Source organism: Opisthorchis viverrini (genome assembly GCF_000715545.1).
Source record: "Opisthorchis viverrini unplaced genomic scaffold opera_v5_344, whole genome shotgun sequence".
Lineage (NCBI taxonomy): Eukaryota > Metazoa > Platyhelminthes > Trematoda > Opisthorchiida > Opisthorchiidae > Opisthorchis > Opisthorchis viverrini.
The window spans coordinates 198,896-216,386 of NW_008752005.1; the positions used below are offsets into that span (position 1 = coordinate 198,896).

General features: G+C 45.3%; 1 protein-coding gene across 1 annotated transcript; it reads left to right on the plus strand.

The window, feature by feature from the left end:
- Positions 1-12,946: 12,946 nt before the first annotated feature.
- On the plus strand, positions 12,947-16,556 carry T265_10230 (hypothetical protein; the record flags this gene model as incomplete). Its single annotated transcript, XM_009176544.1, has 4 exons — positions 12,947-13,139; positions 13,755-13,987; positions 14,036-15,040; positions 16,311-16,556. The coding sequence occupies 4 exons, from the start codon at positions 12,947-12,949 to the stop codon at positions 16,554-16,556; spliced, it is 1,677 nt and encodes a 558-aa protein (XP_009174808.1).
- Between the last annotated feature and the right edge of the window lie 935 nt (positions 16,557-17,491).

Genomic DNA, 17,491 nt, shown 5'->3' on the forward strand with positions numbered 1-17,491 from the left:
GAACGACAGCCACTGACCGACAAGAACAAAACCGACCCGGGAAAATTGGGCAAAAGCCTCGATCCTGTGTATCAATCCGTGAATCCGTGAATTACCCTCGTTTAGTCTCTGGGAAATTGACAATAGTGGAACAGAGGTTTTCACTAGGTTGAAGCGTCAGGTTTGACGAAATTTAAACCAACAAAAACCGCACTTACAGATCGTGTGAAGCCCAACTGCGGTCATCATTCTACGGCATTACGCCTACTTTGACTAGTGCCACCAGCACCGTCCTGACACTAACCAGGACGTTATACCGTCACTTTCGACCCATCTCGCGACCGGCGTCGTATGGCCCACACTACTCCTACCCTCTGAAGTGCACACGGTGAGCCAGACCACAAAGCCTATGGTCGAAAGCCCCCAGTATCTTCCATGCTCCTTCCACTTACAACCACGATCTCCACCGAACGCTAACAGTGCGCCGGTCACCGTGTTGGCAGATGCACTAGCCAGAATAACCCATCGCAACCCAGTAACTCGTGACATCTCCCTTACCTTCCGATTAGCTAAGCCACCATGGTATACATTCTCATACCGACTTGACCAGTCAGTTGACAAATACACCCGTCCGCGTCATCTCGTGATCCTTATAAAATCTATCACTGGTGCCAAGGTTCCTCTTGCTAAAACATTCCCAAAACATCCCAAAAGAAACTTATTTCCCGCGGAATACTTTTAGTAAACGTGCGCCTCTCCACGCCCGACCAAATACACTCGCTTCCTCCTGACAGCAAGCGCTGTACTAAAGCTCCGTAAGCAGGCTACCAAAGATCTAACGGGGGCATCTTCCTACCTCTCTCCCTTGTCTGATTTTGGAAGGCTTAGAAACATCCCTCTCGTCATTAGGGACGGCACGAAGGGCATCAACTGGGCCCACATGAAGCTGAGCACGCACCCTCCAATTCATATGTCGCCCCCACAAAATCTTTTATATCACAAACTCTGGTTGGGAGCAGCTCCATGTCCAAACGGACCAGCTCATTTCTTCTCCGATATCCTCGATAAACGTGACGTCGCTGCGTTTGACCAGTGGAAAATTATCCCTGACCACTGGGACGTGCATAGCACAGCGTGACTCGAGGGCGTTATCTACCGGTCTGGTTTTGAACCAGCGTTTTTCTGACGCACCTCGTTCCAGCAACTTATTATGTTGAATTGGAATGTTAGGTACCACTTCAAATCACGTAAGTGTGGACGTCTCCATATACCTTCTCATTTAAACACATTAAAACGCCATGACCGAACTTGTGGGCTGCAAGACCGAAAACAGGTGGCCTAGTCCGTTTTTATGGGACACGTTGTGACATGGAAGTTGATGGCTAACTTACGCTTCACAGATACCGCAGCTAAACACTGCAAATGGCACGTCAAATACCGCTCTCTCGTTCGGGCGCACAATTTCATGGTTGTCCAGTTTAGGCTCATAGGGTCCGAAATGAAGGCGAAACTGGCTCCTTTAGCCATACGAAACCCTAGTGGATTTCTCACCCTAAACATGGAGACGCAGCCCGAAAATTGCTCATGTTTACGCAGCTGTTTTCAATCCTTGTATGTGCTACTTGAGCCCTTCACACAACCCACACACACCGGTCCGGCTAGAACCGCTAGCACTTCAAACGGAAGGCATCGAATTTTTTATCATGGTAGATACCCCGGCTAGGGTAGCATCAAGCATAAAGTCCCTGGTGTGCGTCACGGTGCTCATGCTTCCCTTATCACTCATCGTTTCTCCTGTAATTTGCTCCTCCGGCTCCTCAGTCATCCACCTGACTTACAAAGGCGAAGATCACCTCGCCAAAACTAAGCGTTCCTCCAGCAGCACCATTTTTCTCATTTACAGGCCCATGTAGAGAGCCGCGAACGGGAACCTCCTAAAACTTCATCCCCTGAGCGTGCACAACTGGGTTGACTCAGCCAATCTCCTGCTGTTATTTTTTGTCTCATCAGTTCAACACAGGTAGCCACTTAAACTGCACCGATGGTAGGCAAAGATGCCCTAGAATGGGCTTTATCTTCGACTTCGCTCTTGCCTTCCACAAAAGACAAAACAAATGAGCTAGCCGTCTCGCTGGCTCTAAGCCTCAATTATAAATGCGTCATTCCACGTAAATATCTGGTATGCAACCTCGATGAACTAATGAATCACAGGTAGTGTTTTCTAGCAATCGGCGTTTGGGCTGGCACAATTCATGATTTCACTAGATTTATTCTTATTCAAATCGCATTCCCATCTTATTTACCGGAGGCAGAGCCAGACGACCCAGCGAACCCCTTAAGGGCCTTTTCCTTGAACTTAAGTGCTGCTGTATTTTACTCTGTAACTGCCGCCATAATTGTTTTTCATCCATCTTCAAAATACCACCATTCGTGATGGCAACTCAAAGTTTTCCAACGTATATACACCATATATAAACCGCTCCCTCAATCTGTTTGCCTCCATCTGACCGCACTTCAGGCCTAAATTTTCCTAGTGCCTTTCCCTGATACTTCTGGAGGTGAAATAACCCGCATTCTAACCCTGATCACTGGACGAATCGCCAAATATTTCACAAAGGAAATGCCCCTTGCGGACTCAAAGAATGTGGATTCACCGCCGTATTATCACTGTGCAGGTTTCACAGGCAGCCACGTTCGTTGTAACCTCACTAGTATGTTGTCGAAAGTGACGGAATATATGCCGAAGCGGGTTGGTAAACGGACACCCAAAATGTGAAACATATTCATCACAAATTATTCCCGCATGCTGAGTTCAGCCGGGTTCATGAATGGCTTGACGCAAGCTAAGCACGATAGAATCATACCTGGTGCCATGGATTTTGCATGCTGAAAAAGCAATAGATGGAGATTCACGCGCCTTATTGCTGGAGCCTTATGGCATGCCGGGGAAATCATAGCCCAGAATAAAGCTCTTTTTCATGTAGAAGATTTAGAGTGAAAGTTGGGTCAGCCATCTCTTCTTTGACATCCGTCTCCATTGGGGATCGAGGTAAATAACCAGCAGCAGGCCTTCCCAAGTCCACGTAAGCGTGTTTGCGGAAGAACTGAAGTCTGGGAGGTTAAAGGCAGGCTCCCTCCGGGTGGATGTAGGTGCAGTAAGACAGTGGTCGCTGGACCGGACCATGCTTCCTGGGAAGTGAGCCGCTTTGTCATGCATGGTGAAAAAGGAAGAGCAGGTTCTACAAAACAATGTAGTTTAAGGGACTTGGGTTGATTGTGAAACGTGCATTTGAGATGTTTGAAGTATTTTTGAAGGCCACCACTAACTTGAGTGGAGCTACTGTTTCCTCGTGGCTTGTTTGAGGAAGATTAGAAAATATATTTTCCATCCTATACCCCACGAATACATGGCAGGCATATGGCATGGAAAATTTCGTGACTAGAAAGCTTGTCCACGCTAGAATACAGTTCATCTATTTTCGGGTGGTTTGTGCGTGCAGTGGTCTTTATGCGACAGTTGTTCGTGCTGCATCCAGGTGGCAGTGCAAGCAGCTTTCGTATTTTATTTTTTGGATCCACAGGCTGGTCAGCATACAATCCAGTACTGAGAACATAAAGAAAGGTACTACGGACATTTATCGCTCGTGGCATTTAAGTGGACAGAATCCGACGCACAAAAACAAAACCGACATCATGAGCCCAGCAGAAGCCTCCAGTGCGTGCATTAGTAGGTGAATGCAGACAACTAAAGGCCTGTTGACCTTCCTGGCTTGCCATTCAAGGAGACGGAACGCATTTCGAAGCGGGCCATCCAGGGTCAACTCACACAAACCAACCTGATATACCCAGCTGAACACGGATTCCTACCAAACCATTCTTGCGTAACGAACAAGCTCGTACTTCTGGATAACTTAACCCACGTTAGAGACGAAGAACTCATATCGGATATCATAATTTTTAACTTATCAAAGGCCTTAGGTCGAGTCCCGCACGTACCACTGCTCCACAAACTCGAGTCTTACGGGTATCAAGATGGAATTCCACGCTGGGTTAAGGCGTTTTTGTCAGGTGGAACATTCCGAGTGAAAGTAGAACTGACAGAATCTTCTTCGGCACCAGTCTCTATTGGAGTTCCTTAAGACTTCGTTTTGGGATCACTTCTGTTTCTGGTCCACATCCACGACTTTCCAGATATTTTTGCCAGTCCAGCTTCACATTTCGCAGGTAACTTGAAACTCTGGAGTTCAAGTACCAGCGTCTGCCAAATGGATCTGGCCGCCGCAAAGTATTGGGAGTTAAACTGGCACCTTTCTCTGTATAACGAGAAATGCATCCATATGATATTCGGAAGAGATTCGGTGGTTGCCCCTGTCGCGCACGGCGAGGTCCAAAAGATATCACGGGGATGGATCACAAAACATGCGCCTCTCACCACCCCACGAAAAATCGACTCAAAAGGAATTCGCCGTTCTACGAATGATTCGGCGCACCTTCCTATGTATTTATTGGTGCACAGGGGTTGATAGCCATAATACAAATCAGAAGGTGTATGTGCACTAATAACAGTCTTTACTATGGTTGACAGTGGTTTACAGAAGCGATTTGCAGCATGTATAAAATAAGGGGAAATATAAAATTTGGAGCAAGTCAAAAGGGAACTTATTGTACGTGAGAGTCCCTTGGAGAAAGTACGGACGGCGTGAACGTGTTTTTCTCCGCAGTGCGACTGCTTCACGTGCTCCATAATTGTCCGTTGACTTGTGGAGAGGTTGGCTCTCCGCTCCCTGTGCGCGCGGGGGTCTGTGTGTGCTGACTGCTTTCGGTTTCCCTATATGTAGATTCGTTTGCGCGTACGTGAGCGCGTCAGCAAGTTAGTGGTTGGTACTCTCATCAGGCGGTGCAGACAATCGATGTCCGATGAGTCAGCTTAATGTGACGTGTTTGTGAGTATGAGAAAAATGACAAGCCTCGCGATCCAGTGAGCGACTGTGAGCTGAACAGTCAAGTATGTGGGTTACTGGGTCGCTACATATTACTCGCATGGACTTCCGAATATTCTATGTGGCCGACGTCAGACCAATTTTTGAATATGCCAGCCAAGTTGCCTACTCAGGACGCGCGCGGGACGCAAAGCTCATTGAGTGTCCAGCGGGCTGCTACGAAGATGGCTGCCGGCCTCTAATCCATGTAACGTGAAAGGCATCTGGTGCCGCTTGACTGCCGTCTGGAGTGTCGTGGACTTCTGGGAAACCTAATTCTTACTAATGCCCTGTTTGAACAAGTTTTATCCAACAGGTTTCCACCGTCTACTCGGCTAATACACGCCTTTATTAGGCAACATTTCCCCCATTTTTGGTAGTTGCTGCGTGGAGTAATTCTCCTTCATCGGTTTTCCATGCTCCACATAGTACCTTGATCAAGGCACTATTAGACAATTTTTCATGCAGGTTCTCGCGCTGAGAACTTGAAGAGCACTGCTACACCATATTCTGTTTAGGCCTTTCGGGTGAATGGCAGCCGCAGAACGACAAGAACAAAACCAACCCGGGAAAATTGGGCGAAAACCCCGATTCTATGAAACTTCTGAGAGGTGTTCACATCTACTGAAACAATTAAGACCGGCTGAGAAGTTATTTGCCATAATCCAGCTACGAACATGAAGGAGCGACCACAAGCCGTACTCCCTTACCCGAGTCCACAAGATCCCAGTTTTCCCCTCACACGATTTTACCGATGGTAGTGAACTGAAGCATATTCGAATCAACTAATCATAGTTACGAAATTCTACCAGGAATTCATCCACGTAAATAATGAACTCGTAGCACATCAAATTTCAAAATGCCATTTCGAATTGTAGGCTTTACGGCCCAACTGTGTATTAACTTTAGCATGCATACTAGAATAATAGATATCAATATTACCACAAATTTTAGATTTTTCATTTTTTTAACCCATGAGGAGTTCCTGAAAGGGTCCGTAGGATTTTAGTGAAGATTATAACTTCACTTTGGTCGATGTGCACTGCAACAGTGTCTTTAAGTGTTTGTTTCAGTTGCCCTCCGTCTTTACCCAGAGTGTAAAGTTTTTAAAACATAAACCCTGGTGACCTACATGGTATCTACATGCATCCGATGAGCGTGTTTTTGACACAAATTGGTAATACCTATAGCGTCACACAACGACGATGTATAACTGTACGTTCCAAAATTAGGTGTTTATTGCATCGGTATGGTTCGTAAGCGAAGAAACAACGAGAAATTTTCTGTGAGCTTGCGGCATTAGGATCAGCCTTGTAAGTCGCTGGGGTTTCTGGCATGCAGACCTTAAAATATGATTTTTCGTTAGGGCTCGTTCAAGTCGAATGTGCAAAGTTGGCAAAGGTGGACATCATCTCCATAAGATCAGAGGCATGGCAGATAGGCACCGAAAGGTTGTTATACCAGACAACCCTAATCCCGAGATCCTTTTCGCCTGAAGTTGATGGCAGACGAATACCATCAGTATGGATTTTTAGCCCCAATCGGCGCTGTACGAACTGTGAGCCTGACCCCAATTGTATCAGGTGAGGAGAGCTTTCGACACAATTTGCACTGATTTACTTGAAATCGACTTATCTCATGATTTGAAGTCATCTGGGTACATCGGTCAACATTGGAGTAGCGTGAGAAACCACTAATTTAAATCTCGAGCAGTTTGACCATAACAGTAGATTTCAAGGCGCCAGGTCATGTGCTTTGCGAGATACAAATAAAGTGCTGTTGATCTTCACTTAAAGTTAGTTGACGGAAACGAATTTCACAATCCAACGTCCATGTTCCCCTAGGACCACGTATGCAAGAAGTTTATAGAGCAGCTCAGTCCGGAAAGTTGTATTTCACGGCGCACGATCGACGTCTATGCAATCCATCGTGTGTATTGCTAAAACACGCTCATATCAGATCTAGCTATGAAATTTGGGTTAATGATTGGAGACCAACTTGAATGACTCACGAAAGCCGTTTGCGTGCTTCTCTCGGTTCCGTCCCCTAGAATGGGGTAAGTATTTCTATCCGACTGGTAAATTTAGTGGTATTCGCTAGACGCGGCACACCCAAGCGGTCTCAAAGTGTTATCCTGTGCTCTAGTAGCGTTCGCAGTTTGCCACAGGCTCATGTGAGGTATCTCGAGGAGCGTCGCCCACAAGAGATAAACAAGAATGAATGCTTCACATTGTTCAGTAGCTTGTTTCAAAGAAGAAACGACACACTGGTGGTCTACAGTTGCGTGCGTCAGTCCAATCTATCGGCCAGGATTCCTATCCTAGCTGCTTCAAAACTTGTTTTCCAGACTTGCCTTTGGTGGAAAAGCGGAACACAGTTTAGAGCCTCATTCATCCAGCAGAAAACTAGAGTCAGTTGATGAACAGTTCCAAATGGGGAAATATAACCCAGTAAACATAAATGTGAACACTAACCCAAGAGAATGTCCAGACCAACCTGGAAGAAGGTGGGCAGGCTCACTAGAGTTGCTAGTCAGGTTAAGGTTCAGGACATATAGCAGAAAGGTTTTCTCGAAACTGAGGGAAAAAGCCAAACTTTGCAAAGTGCTCTAATTATTCGGGAGGATTTTGTAATTCCGATAACAATTTTGGCGTACGAACAGACCAAGGTGGTCAAGAATAGAGAAACCGCTGGGACCAAAACTACTGGGGAAAGGAAGCCATAAACAACAATGAAGTTGAACTCAGCAGTCAGTTGGCATCATGAAGATTCCTCCGTCTCCTCGTCGTCCATGTCCTTCCATCGGAGCTGTTTTACACTAGCCATGACGTCCTGGATCCTTGGCATTGGTGCGTAGTTAAAGACAGTCCTTTCCCTGGTGAAAGGGTCAAAAGTTGAAGTGTTTTCAAACAATCTGGTAATTTACAGACGATAGAAGTTATGAACAGTAATGCACGAAGCTTTCTCGCGTGAGCTGACTGTGCTGAAAAAACTGTGGATTGCACGAAAAAGTACCCTAGGCAATCTAGTGTTGGTGAAAATGACTGCAATTTCTGGGAAGGTGACAGCTTGCAAGTGCCAAGAAATTGTTCAGTTTGGAAAGTATATTGAGTCCAGAGATGAACTACTGTTATTGCGCATTATTAGCAGCCCCAGTGGTCTCAAAGCCACAACAAACAGTGTGTCGAATGTTACTGAAGGACTAGCAATCTGATTAGCCTGACAAACGCCTGATTGAAATTTGGATTATTTGGCGGCATCGAATAAAACAGGCTTGATGCCTTGAAACACGAGTGATTTTAAGAAGTTATAAGATACGGAGAGCCATAGACGGATGAGCCAGGTTCTAGGAGGCATATGCATTCACGTCGGTAGAAATGGTGGCATTTTGTCAGTCAGTCTTGGATAGAATTTGCCAGCCAAACTTGATTCAATGTTGAGTACATCTAGATTTTATGAATTGATTTTTCGATAAAGCTAAATTGAAAATGCATTATTCGGGTGGCGTACCTTGTACTCAGTCAAATAGTAATAGAATAATGAATAAATGATAAGATAGAGTACATACACACATGAATCAGAGCATTGTGTGGTGATTTACAACGTACGGTACGCAATAGCTCTTCGACAAAAACGGCGTCATAGGTGTTGGTTATAGCAACCAAGAAAGTCCGCGAAGATTGACACACGAGGATAGTATAAACAAATAGGGCAACTGACCGAAATCACGCTCCTTAAGCTAACATCAACGACCAACGGCTATCAAAGTCATCATCAGCATAATAGACAACATCAATGTTGACAAGTTCACTGTTATGCAGTTACAACCTTTATTCAGTTACCTTTAAACCCTGAAACTAAGAACAGAAGAGGAAGACCAGAAAGGAAACATGGGACAAACCCACAACAAGTATTCTGTGCCTATACTTCCAAAGGCTGTCAGATAATCTGGAAAGAAACTTACAGCACGGACTCTACTGATGCGGATTGGCCATCACTTCTTGCAACTTCCTTAGGGACATCATCGTGGAAGACAGTTCATAACAACAATACTCAGGCTCCTTATAAACTCTTCCACACCCCTATGCAAAGCCACGCGCTGTCCGTCCCCGTCATTCGCGCAAGTCTGAAGGGGGAACGGAGAACAAATATCTCGGTAAACAAGGGCTCAGCATGCGCAGCACACGGGGCGAGCCGGTGGGTTTAATGGTGCAAGATATCTTACGCAACCAAGTTCGATAATTACCTCGTTTTGAATATGTCAACATGATTATACAACAGCAGCGATTCTGAGAAAACGACAGTCTAAAGGTTTATGAAATTTGGTGAATCGATGTCGATTGCTCTAGGCTACGGCCTAGAGAGTTCGAAGAAAGTGATACTGAGTCCTATATCTACCGCCGCTGACTTTAACTTCTGCCTCTGATTATGTTTACTGGGTGTCTACAAAATTCTTTAAATTGACCACAACCTGCGATGATTCAAGATTCGGTCCACTGAATTCACAGTGCCCGCGGCAACCACCTGCGCAGAAAATGACTTACTCCTTCATAGAACTTGACGTCATGATATCCTAGAGCTGATTTTTAGTGGTCTCACCATTATCATCATCAACAGGATGAGGTCAGTGTTCAACCATGGTTTATTTGAAAGTGTTGTTGTGAAAAGAAAGAATAAAAGTGGAGGGGGACTTAGTGCTGACAATCATTTCGAGGTTGCAAAAAGAGTGAATCGCAAACTATCTTGTTTTTCAACGAATACCTACTTCAACTGAATTTAGATCGCGGGCAAGTCCACTCAGACTAAAGGCAGCGCTAAAAATTTGGATTAAATTGGTCAGCATTCAACATCATTGTCAGCTGTAAGAACCCCGTACTTGTCGTACAGTGGTTGCAGCTGCCGCAGTTTCGCTTACCAATGATTTGGGGAGGTGAGGTAGATAGCTGCACATTGGATGCGGGAGCTGATAAATTGGTGCGTAAATACGACACTGTCAGTGAACTGTCCATTAGGGGATTGGGAAGGGAGCTATGCATTGAAGGCAAGAGCTTGGATGTACGAGTGCCATTTAGGGCACGAATGGGCCATGTCTGACGATGCCTCTAACCATTGATGTGGCCCGTCTCGGGGTCCCCATCCAGGAAGACGGCAATGGTCAGCGCAGCCGAGTTTGCTGGTAATAGCTTCCAAACTTCGCTGCCAAGTCATTGTTTGACCGCCACTGGCTCTCTTCCGCTCTTCACGTGGTTGAGCGAGAAGAGCCCTTTGAGGAATTCGGTCGACTGGCATACGGAGAACGCGCAACCGATGTAGTGTGATTAGTTCATCTATCGAGGGTGAAATATCTCTTCTGAATACCATTCGACGTACTTCTGACCTAAATTCCCAACTGCTCATGGGTAGGCCATGGTTCTCTTAACATGCCATGGGTCATAAAAGCTGGAAGCGGGTTCTATAAGGTGCAATTGTCCGAAGAAGTACCATGTGAAGTAGTCTGAGAAAGGACAGCGAGACACTGTAGCGACTTCGAAATTGCTTATCCGTTGTTCCCACCAGACTCGGGCTGCCCCGGAGACATCGATGGTCAAACACTGAAAGTCTTTTGACGTCCTCAACGCGCGACGATCAGGTTCTGATCCGTGTAGTAGTAAGGAGCGCACCGCAGCATTGTAAACTCGACCCTTGACAGAGAAGTTGATGTCACGCCTACGCCACAGGTGACGTAGGTTCACAAAAGCTGCTCTGGCTTTCCCAATCCGGATGGAAATATCATCTTTCGCGAGATCACCTGAGCTGATACAGCTGCCCAGGTAAACACATTTGTCTACTACCTCAATCGGTTCATCCGCAAGCATGAGGCTAGGGATCGAGCCCACCCAGTCTTGCTGTAGCACTTTGCACTTTCCAGGTGTGAAGCGGATGCCAAACTGTGAGGCAGAATTATTTAGATTATTTAATATTGTTTGCATTACCACGGGGTCAGATCCAAGAAGAGCCATGTCGTCTGCGTACTCAATATCTGTGGGCGGGGGCCAGGGAGCACTTTGACTCCACAGGCATTGGAGGCTGGTAGTGAATCTTCCATGATCGTATCAATGACGAAGTTAAAGAGGAGAGGTGAAAGAGGACAGCCCTGTTTGACACCACTTAATGTGGTGAACTCAGACAAGAGCTTCCCATAGACCTTCACACGGCCACGGGAGTTGACCCTCCTTAAGGAGGGTCAAGAGTTCATGGGGGATATCTTTGCTCCGCAGACACTACCATAGTGCCTAAAGATCCACAGAACCAAGTGCAACTTTCAAATCTGGAAGCAGTGTCGCTGTTCCAGAATTTGCCTGAGGGTGAGGATATGATCGACGTATCCTCTTGCAGGACGGGACAGAGCTCGGTTTTCACGGATCTGTCTCTCCCAACCTGCAAAGGATAAGACCAGAGAGCACCTTCGATGCTACAGCTAATAGAATGATGCCACGGCGGTTTTCACACAGCGTCCGCGTACACATTTTGAAGATAGGGATTCAACTGGTAATTTGATATTTATCCAAGAATACAAAAACAAACATAAAACCAACTGCCGTATTCCCCTATTATGTCCATTGGAGAAAGGCACCATAACTCTACGTACGTACGGTGAAAGTGCACCGACGTCGCCTTCTTTGCACTTCGGCGGCTAATCTGGAACTTGAAGTGAGGGGAGGTTGTTTCTAAGTTCCACTCCCATCTCAAAAACCGTCAGTTCAATTTTATTGACAAGACACATTACCCATACATGTTGGCGTAATTCACCCGGCATTCGAGAGAGAGAGGAGCCACACTAACTTTCTGTACACGACTTCGAGCAAAAATTCACTGATGCAGCGTTTCATTCGGCGACGAATCCGTAACGTCTGCTTAAAAACTGATTCCTACCGACGTTCTATCCATTTTTAGGAACCCATACTTCAAGCCAAAAATGTCGAAAACTTTAGCCATACCCACAGGGATATGAAGTCGGCATTGTGTTTAATGGTTGGTTATCAGCTGTGGCGTTGAAAAAGATTTCCACAACAGCAGGCCACCAAACCTTATTTTGCTGTTTACTGCAGGGTCAAGTGGCTATATGAACGTGCGAAGTGGGTCCACATGCAAGATGGAAATGTAGAGATCGAAAAATAAGAATTCAAAGTATGAAAAAGAAATAATGACGAGGGACGTCCTTGGTATGGGGAATGGACTATGCATGAGCACCACAGGTGCACTGGACCGAAAACCTGTCTACTCCCAAGAACACGTTATTCAAACCTGCAACGAGTAGGAAAGTGAGGCCATCGAAGAATACGGCTACTAACCCTGAATTAGTAACACATTCCCAGAATTTCCTATTCTGATTCAAAAGCTTGCTTTTCGGTTATCCCTTTTTTCGAGAGTTAATTCATGGCCTAGCGGTTCTGGTGGATTTCTGTGCCAGATGAAAGAATCGGTATGGTACGATGGAATGGAAAACAAGTTGAGAGTCTTAAACATTTCGATGAGATCCTCCTACGATCCTTAGCTTCTGTGGAAGAGAATACTCGATTTATCTAAGTAGTGTTAATGACAGCGTTGCACGGTTGCGTTCCCATAACTATTAGCATTTCAAATTTTTATTAACCTTTGACACTTCATTACGTTCAAGGAGAGTCGTATCCCCTATTATAGTTTGTCACTTCCACAAAAACTCGAAAAGTACAGCCCGAAAAGAGCTCTGTAGCCATCTACAAAACCGAGCGTAAACTTCGGAAGATTTTGAGGAATACGCAGCGATTTACTAGCCCAAAGGTTTTCTGGGATTGTAGCAAGCACACCTTTACTTTATGATCCCGGTATATCCTGATAATAATTTTGTTTAGGGGGGCACACCCTAACGAAGCCTTTTTGGTAGCGAGAGTTGGATAGGTAGCAAATTCATCTGCTATTCGTTCCAGGGTCTTCAGAACTACTGATTGTCCCCTAGTTTTACGGTTTTCATGTCTCTATTTTTGTCTGTCGACACAAAGATAGCGGCCCCTATCTACAAGCAGTTTGGTGCCTCACGGCGTCTGGTTCTATATGGCACTGTCAAGGCGCACGTAAGATATTTCACTAAAGTACTATACCATTCAGAATTTAACTTTGACGTGAGTAACCAGCCTAACTCTTGGCCAAGCCTATCCTTCATAGGTCTACAGTAGTGGTAAGCTGATTTGCGACGATCCGGTGTAAAAAAAACAGGAGGCTAACTTCCGTTTTCCTTCTCACAAGTATTGCTTTGGTTAGAAAAACCTGACAAAACATAGTTGCTGTTTTCAGGCAATCTTTACTAACTCCAGCTTTTCGGTCTTTGTCACCTAATATGCACTTTGACATATGATTGGACCTTACAAAGGCTGGATGCGGCTCCACCTTCATGGGTGACACATGAGATTGTTGTTCTCAAAACCATCATCATTTAAGCGATGGTGAAGGGTGGGACGACCCTCAGCTCACCCATTCGGTTTTCTGCCATCTAGAGAAACTTTACTAGCCCAATCAAAGCTTCTTTCCTCGTTTTATAACTGCAGGTATAAATACGGAGCGAAAAATTCGCGATGGGTAACGCCCATAAACAGGAAGATTTGTCATTTTCAGAAAGAAAACTGCTGCAGAATAAGAAACACACGGAGACAGGCTTTTGAGCAGCTGACTAAAGGAAGTGTTGTAAGTAGTCGACGTTCCAGTTTTAACACCAACAAATACCGTAACGGTAGGACCTAGTGGAACGGTCATTGAACGAAACTTCTTTTTGACTCCATTTAGGTACCCTAGCCGGCGATCGTGCAAAAGGAGCGGTCGAGTATTGGAAGCTAGGCCAAATGTCAAGGATAAAATACGCTATAGATGTTGAGAAATCAGTTATCAGCAACAACTGTGAGGCACGCGGTTGGCAGTGCACATCCCCAGACGATGACTGGCATTTTTTCTGGGCCTCCGTTCAAAGTGTGCGTGCAATTTTCAATAATGATTCCGGATATCGTCTGAGTGACAACCAAGTAGGTCCTAATCGACTTGAAGGTGCAATCAGCCCTAATTGAATTTAGCTAGTGAATCATTTTCCGAATCACTTCGAGTTGACTCGCAAAGATCTTATGGCGAAAAATATCAAACGTTATAGAAAAGAGTTGGAAAAGGAGGGAAATCCATTGGCAGCAAAAGACGAGACGGGCAGATATCTCTATCTGGATTTCATTCCGGTCACTTATATGTTACCCCAGGACTACAATTTGTTCACTGAAGAGTTCAAACGAAACCCAACACTGACGTGGATTTTGAAGCCGAGCGGAAAAGCACGTGGAATAGGTATATTCTTGATCAATCGATTATCACAGTTAAAAAAGTGGTCACGAGAAGGACGAATGGGAATGATGCTTGGATCGGTTCCGAGTTACGTGCGGGACTCATACGTCATCTCCAGATACATTGATAATCCCCTACTGATAGGTGGTAAAAAGTTTGACCTTCGTCTCTACATTCTTGTGACGAGTTTTCGACCTCTGAAGGCATACATTTACAAACTAGGTTTTTGTCGATTCTGCACCGTAAAATATAACACCGACGTAACCGAACTAGATAACATGTTCGTTCACCTAACCAACGTATCTATTCAAAAGCACGGAGCTCACTATAACAGTTTGCACGGTGGGAAATGGACCATTGAAAATTTTCGTCTGTGGCTGGAAGGCACCAAAGGCAAAACGGTTTCGGACAAACTCTTTGACGAAATTCACTGGATCGTACTCCACTCCCTGAAAGCTGTCGCTAGCGTGCTGATCAACGATCGACATTGCTTCGAATGTTACGGATACGACATTATTATCGATGACACATTCAAACCATGGTTGATAGAAGTTAATGCATCCCCGTCTTTGTCCGCAACCACAGCAAGTGATCGTATATTGAAATACAAATTGGTGAATGATGTTATTAACATAGTTGTCCCAAACGGATTGATTCCAGATGCTAAAGGCAGCAAAACTGTCAGTCGAGAACAGATGGGACAATTTGATTTACTCTACGATGAAGAAAAGGCGATGGAAGAAGCTAACGTAAGAAATGCAGGACAATTTTCATTCACCTTTTTGTTTTGTAGGCACAAGTGGAAAGTGTCGCAAAAACCCGAACATCAGAGCCAGCTAGGAAAACAAGGCATCGGCTACGGGAATAAGTGGTAAGAATTAGATTGGAATCGTCGGCCCAAAACCCAGATACTAATTTCTATTTATGGCTCTTACTCTGATGAACACTTGTTAGTTGTTTATGTTGTTCTGAATGTATCTTTGGTGTAAAATGAGATAAACATATCCAAGCCCGGTGTTAGATCTACAGATGAGTAAGAGGATGGCGTGGATAGAAATCCCCTTTTGGAAAGCCTATAGTAGTATAAGCCAAAGGACCGAGAAGCTGGTTGCTCACTTAACCAATCTGCGAAAAGTTATACTTAGGACCCAAGGTACGATAAATCGCTTCTGGGTTAGAAGAGATAGAAATTCTATAACGTCCATGTACCGCACCTTTGTAACACTCTTTCAGTGCATATCTGCCATACCATCCGAGGGAAGCACCTGGGCTGAGATACTGCCAGCTCGCCCAATCCTAGAAAGGAAAGGTTGAGATTATTAGATTGGGTTTGCACCACAGAAGTTCCGATAGGTAAGTTCTCACCTTAACCAATGAGCTATCTCAATTTCATATGAGATAAAAATATCACGAGCAGGACAGCTGTACACTTCAAAACATGTCGAGTTTTAATGGCACTAAGTCAGCTTCGATTTCGCTAGCTCGTTCCGGCCAGCTAGTTACGTGGAACTGCTCCACTGAAACGAATAACGCATGGTAACGAGTGACTTATTGGCAGTTGTGAAATTGGTTGGCCCTATTTGCACTTTGCTAAGAGAAGGAACTTCCAGAAGACCTACTAATGATCTTCCCCTCTTGAAAGGATTCGGCCATGATGAACGTAAATACATTTGAACCACTTTCTAGATCAATGCCTGATTTCAAAACGCATCAGAATAAACTCCTCTAATAAGACGCGATTATTCTCACGCGTTCGGTTTGTTTATCGTTTCTCCAATTTTATCGTCCGTGAAAGCGGCATCATCATCATTGTCAGCTGTAATAACCACGTACTCGTCGTACAGTGGTTGTAGCTGCCGCAATTCCGTTCACCGATGTGTCTTTTTTAGGGGAGGGATAGGTACAGTGGGCTGTCACGTCGTTAGTGGGTTGGAAAAGGAGCTATGCATTGAAGGCAATAGCTTGGATGCACGAGCGCCACTGAGGGCGCGACTGAGCCATATCTGACAATGTCTCTAGCCATTGATGTGGCCCGTCTCGGGGTCCCCATCCAGGAAGACGGCAGTGACTAGTGCAGCTGAGTTTGCTGGTAATGGCCTTCATACTTCGCTGCCAAGTCATTGGTTGACCGCCTCTGACTCTCTTCCATCCTTCACGTGGTTGTGCGAAAAGAGCCCTTCGAGGAAATCGGTCGACTGGCATACGCAACACGTGGCCAAGCCAGCGCAACCTATGAAGCGTGATCAGTTCACCTATCGAGGGTGAGTTACTTCTCCCAAATACCATTCGACGTACTTCAGGATTGTTGATCGGGTGTTCCCACCAGCTTCGGGCGATGCTCCGAAGACATCGATGGTCAAACACTGAAAGTCTTTTGACGTCCTCGGCGCGCAGCGGCCAGGTTTCTGATCCATATAGTAAAATGGAGCGCACCGCAGCATTGTAAACTCGACCCTTGACAGAGAAGTTAATGTCACGCCTAAGCCACAGGTGACGCAGGTTCACAAAAGATGCTCTGGCCCTCCCAATCCGGATAGAAATTTCATCTTTCGCCAGACCACCGGGATTGATACAGCTACCCGGGTAAACAGATCTGTCTACTGCCTGAATCGATTCATCCGCAAATATGAGGCTAGGTTTCGAGTCCACCCAGTCTTGCAGTAGCACTTTACACTGTAGGTGAAAGAAGAGCTATGTCCGGTCCTGGTGCCTTTTCGCGCTTCACTACGGCTATTTCGTACCCTATTTCTTCTTCTGAAGGGCGATCAAGGTTTACATTCCATTCGCCCGTATGCATTACCTCCACTGGTTGTGTTGCATGAGGCCAGCTGAACTGCTCTTCGAAGTGTTCGGTCCATCTCTCCAGCCGACGTTTTTGCGAGTGAATTAATGAGCCATCTTTTCATTTATCGTTTCGCTGACCGTTGCTTTTCTAGAGCCAGTCGATCGTATCAGCAGCTTCAAATTCCTGGTACTTTTCCCTAAGAAAAATCATCATCCATAGATCTAGTGATTGGATCTCCAGTAAACCACAAAGGATAGTATGAGCGGGGAGCTTTTACAGCTGATGGTATAGGCACACTTTACGGTTTTTTCAGGTTCTAATTAAATTGGTTGATCGGATTATCCGACAGAATAGAAATATGAAAACAGTAGATTTAAGTGTGTGGACAGTCTCCAGAGGACGCAAGGTCGGATAG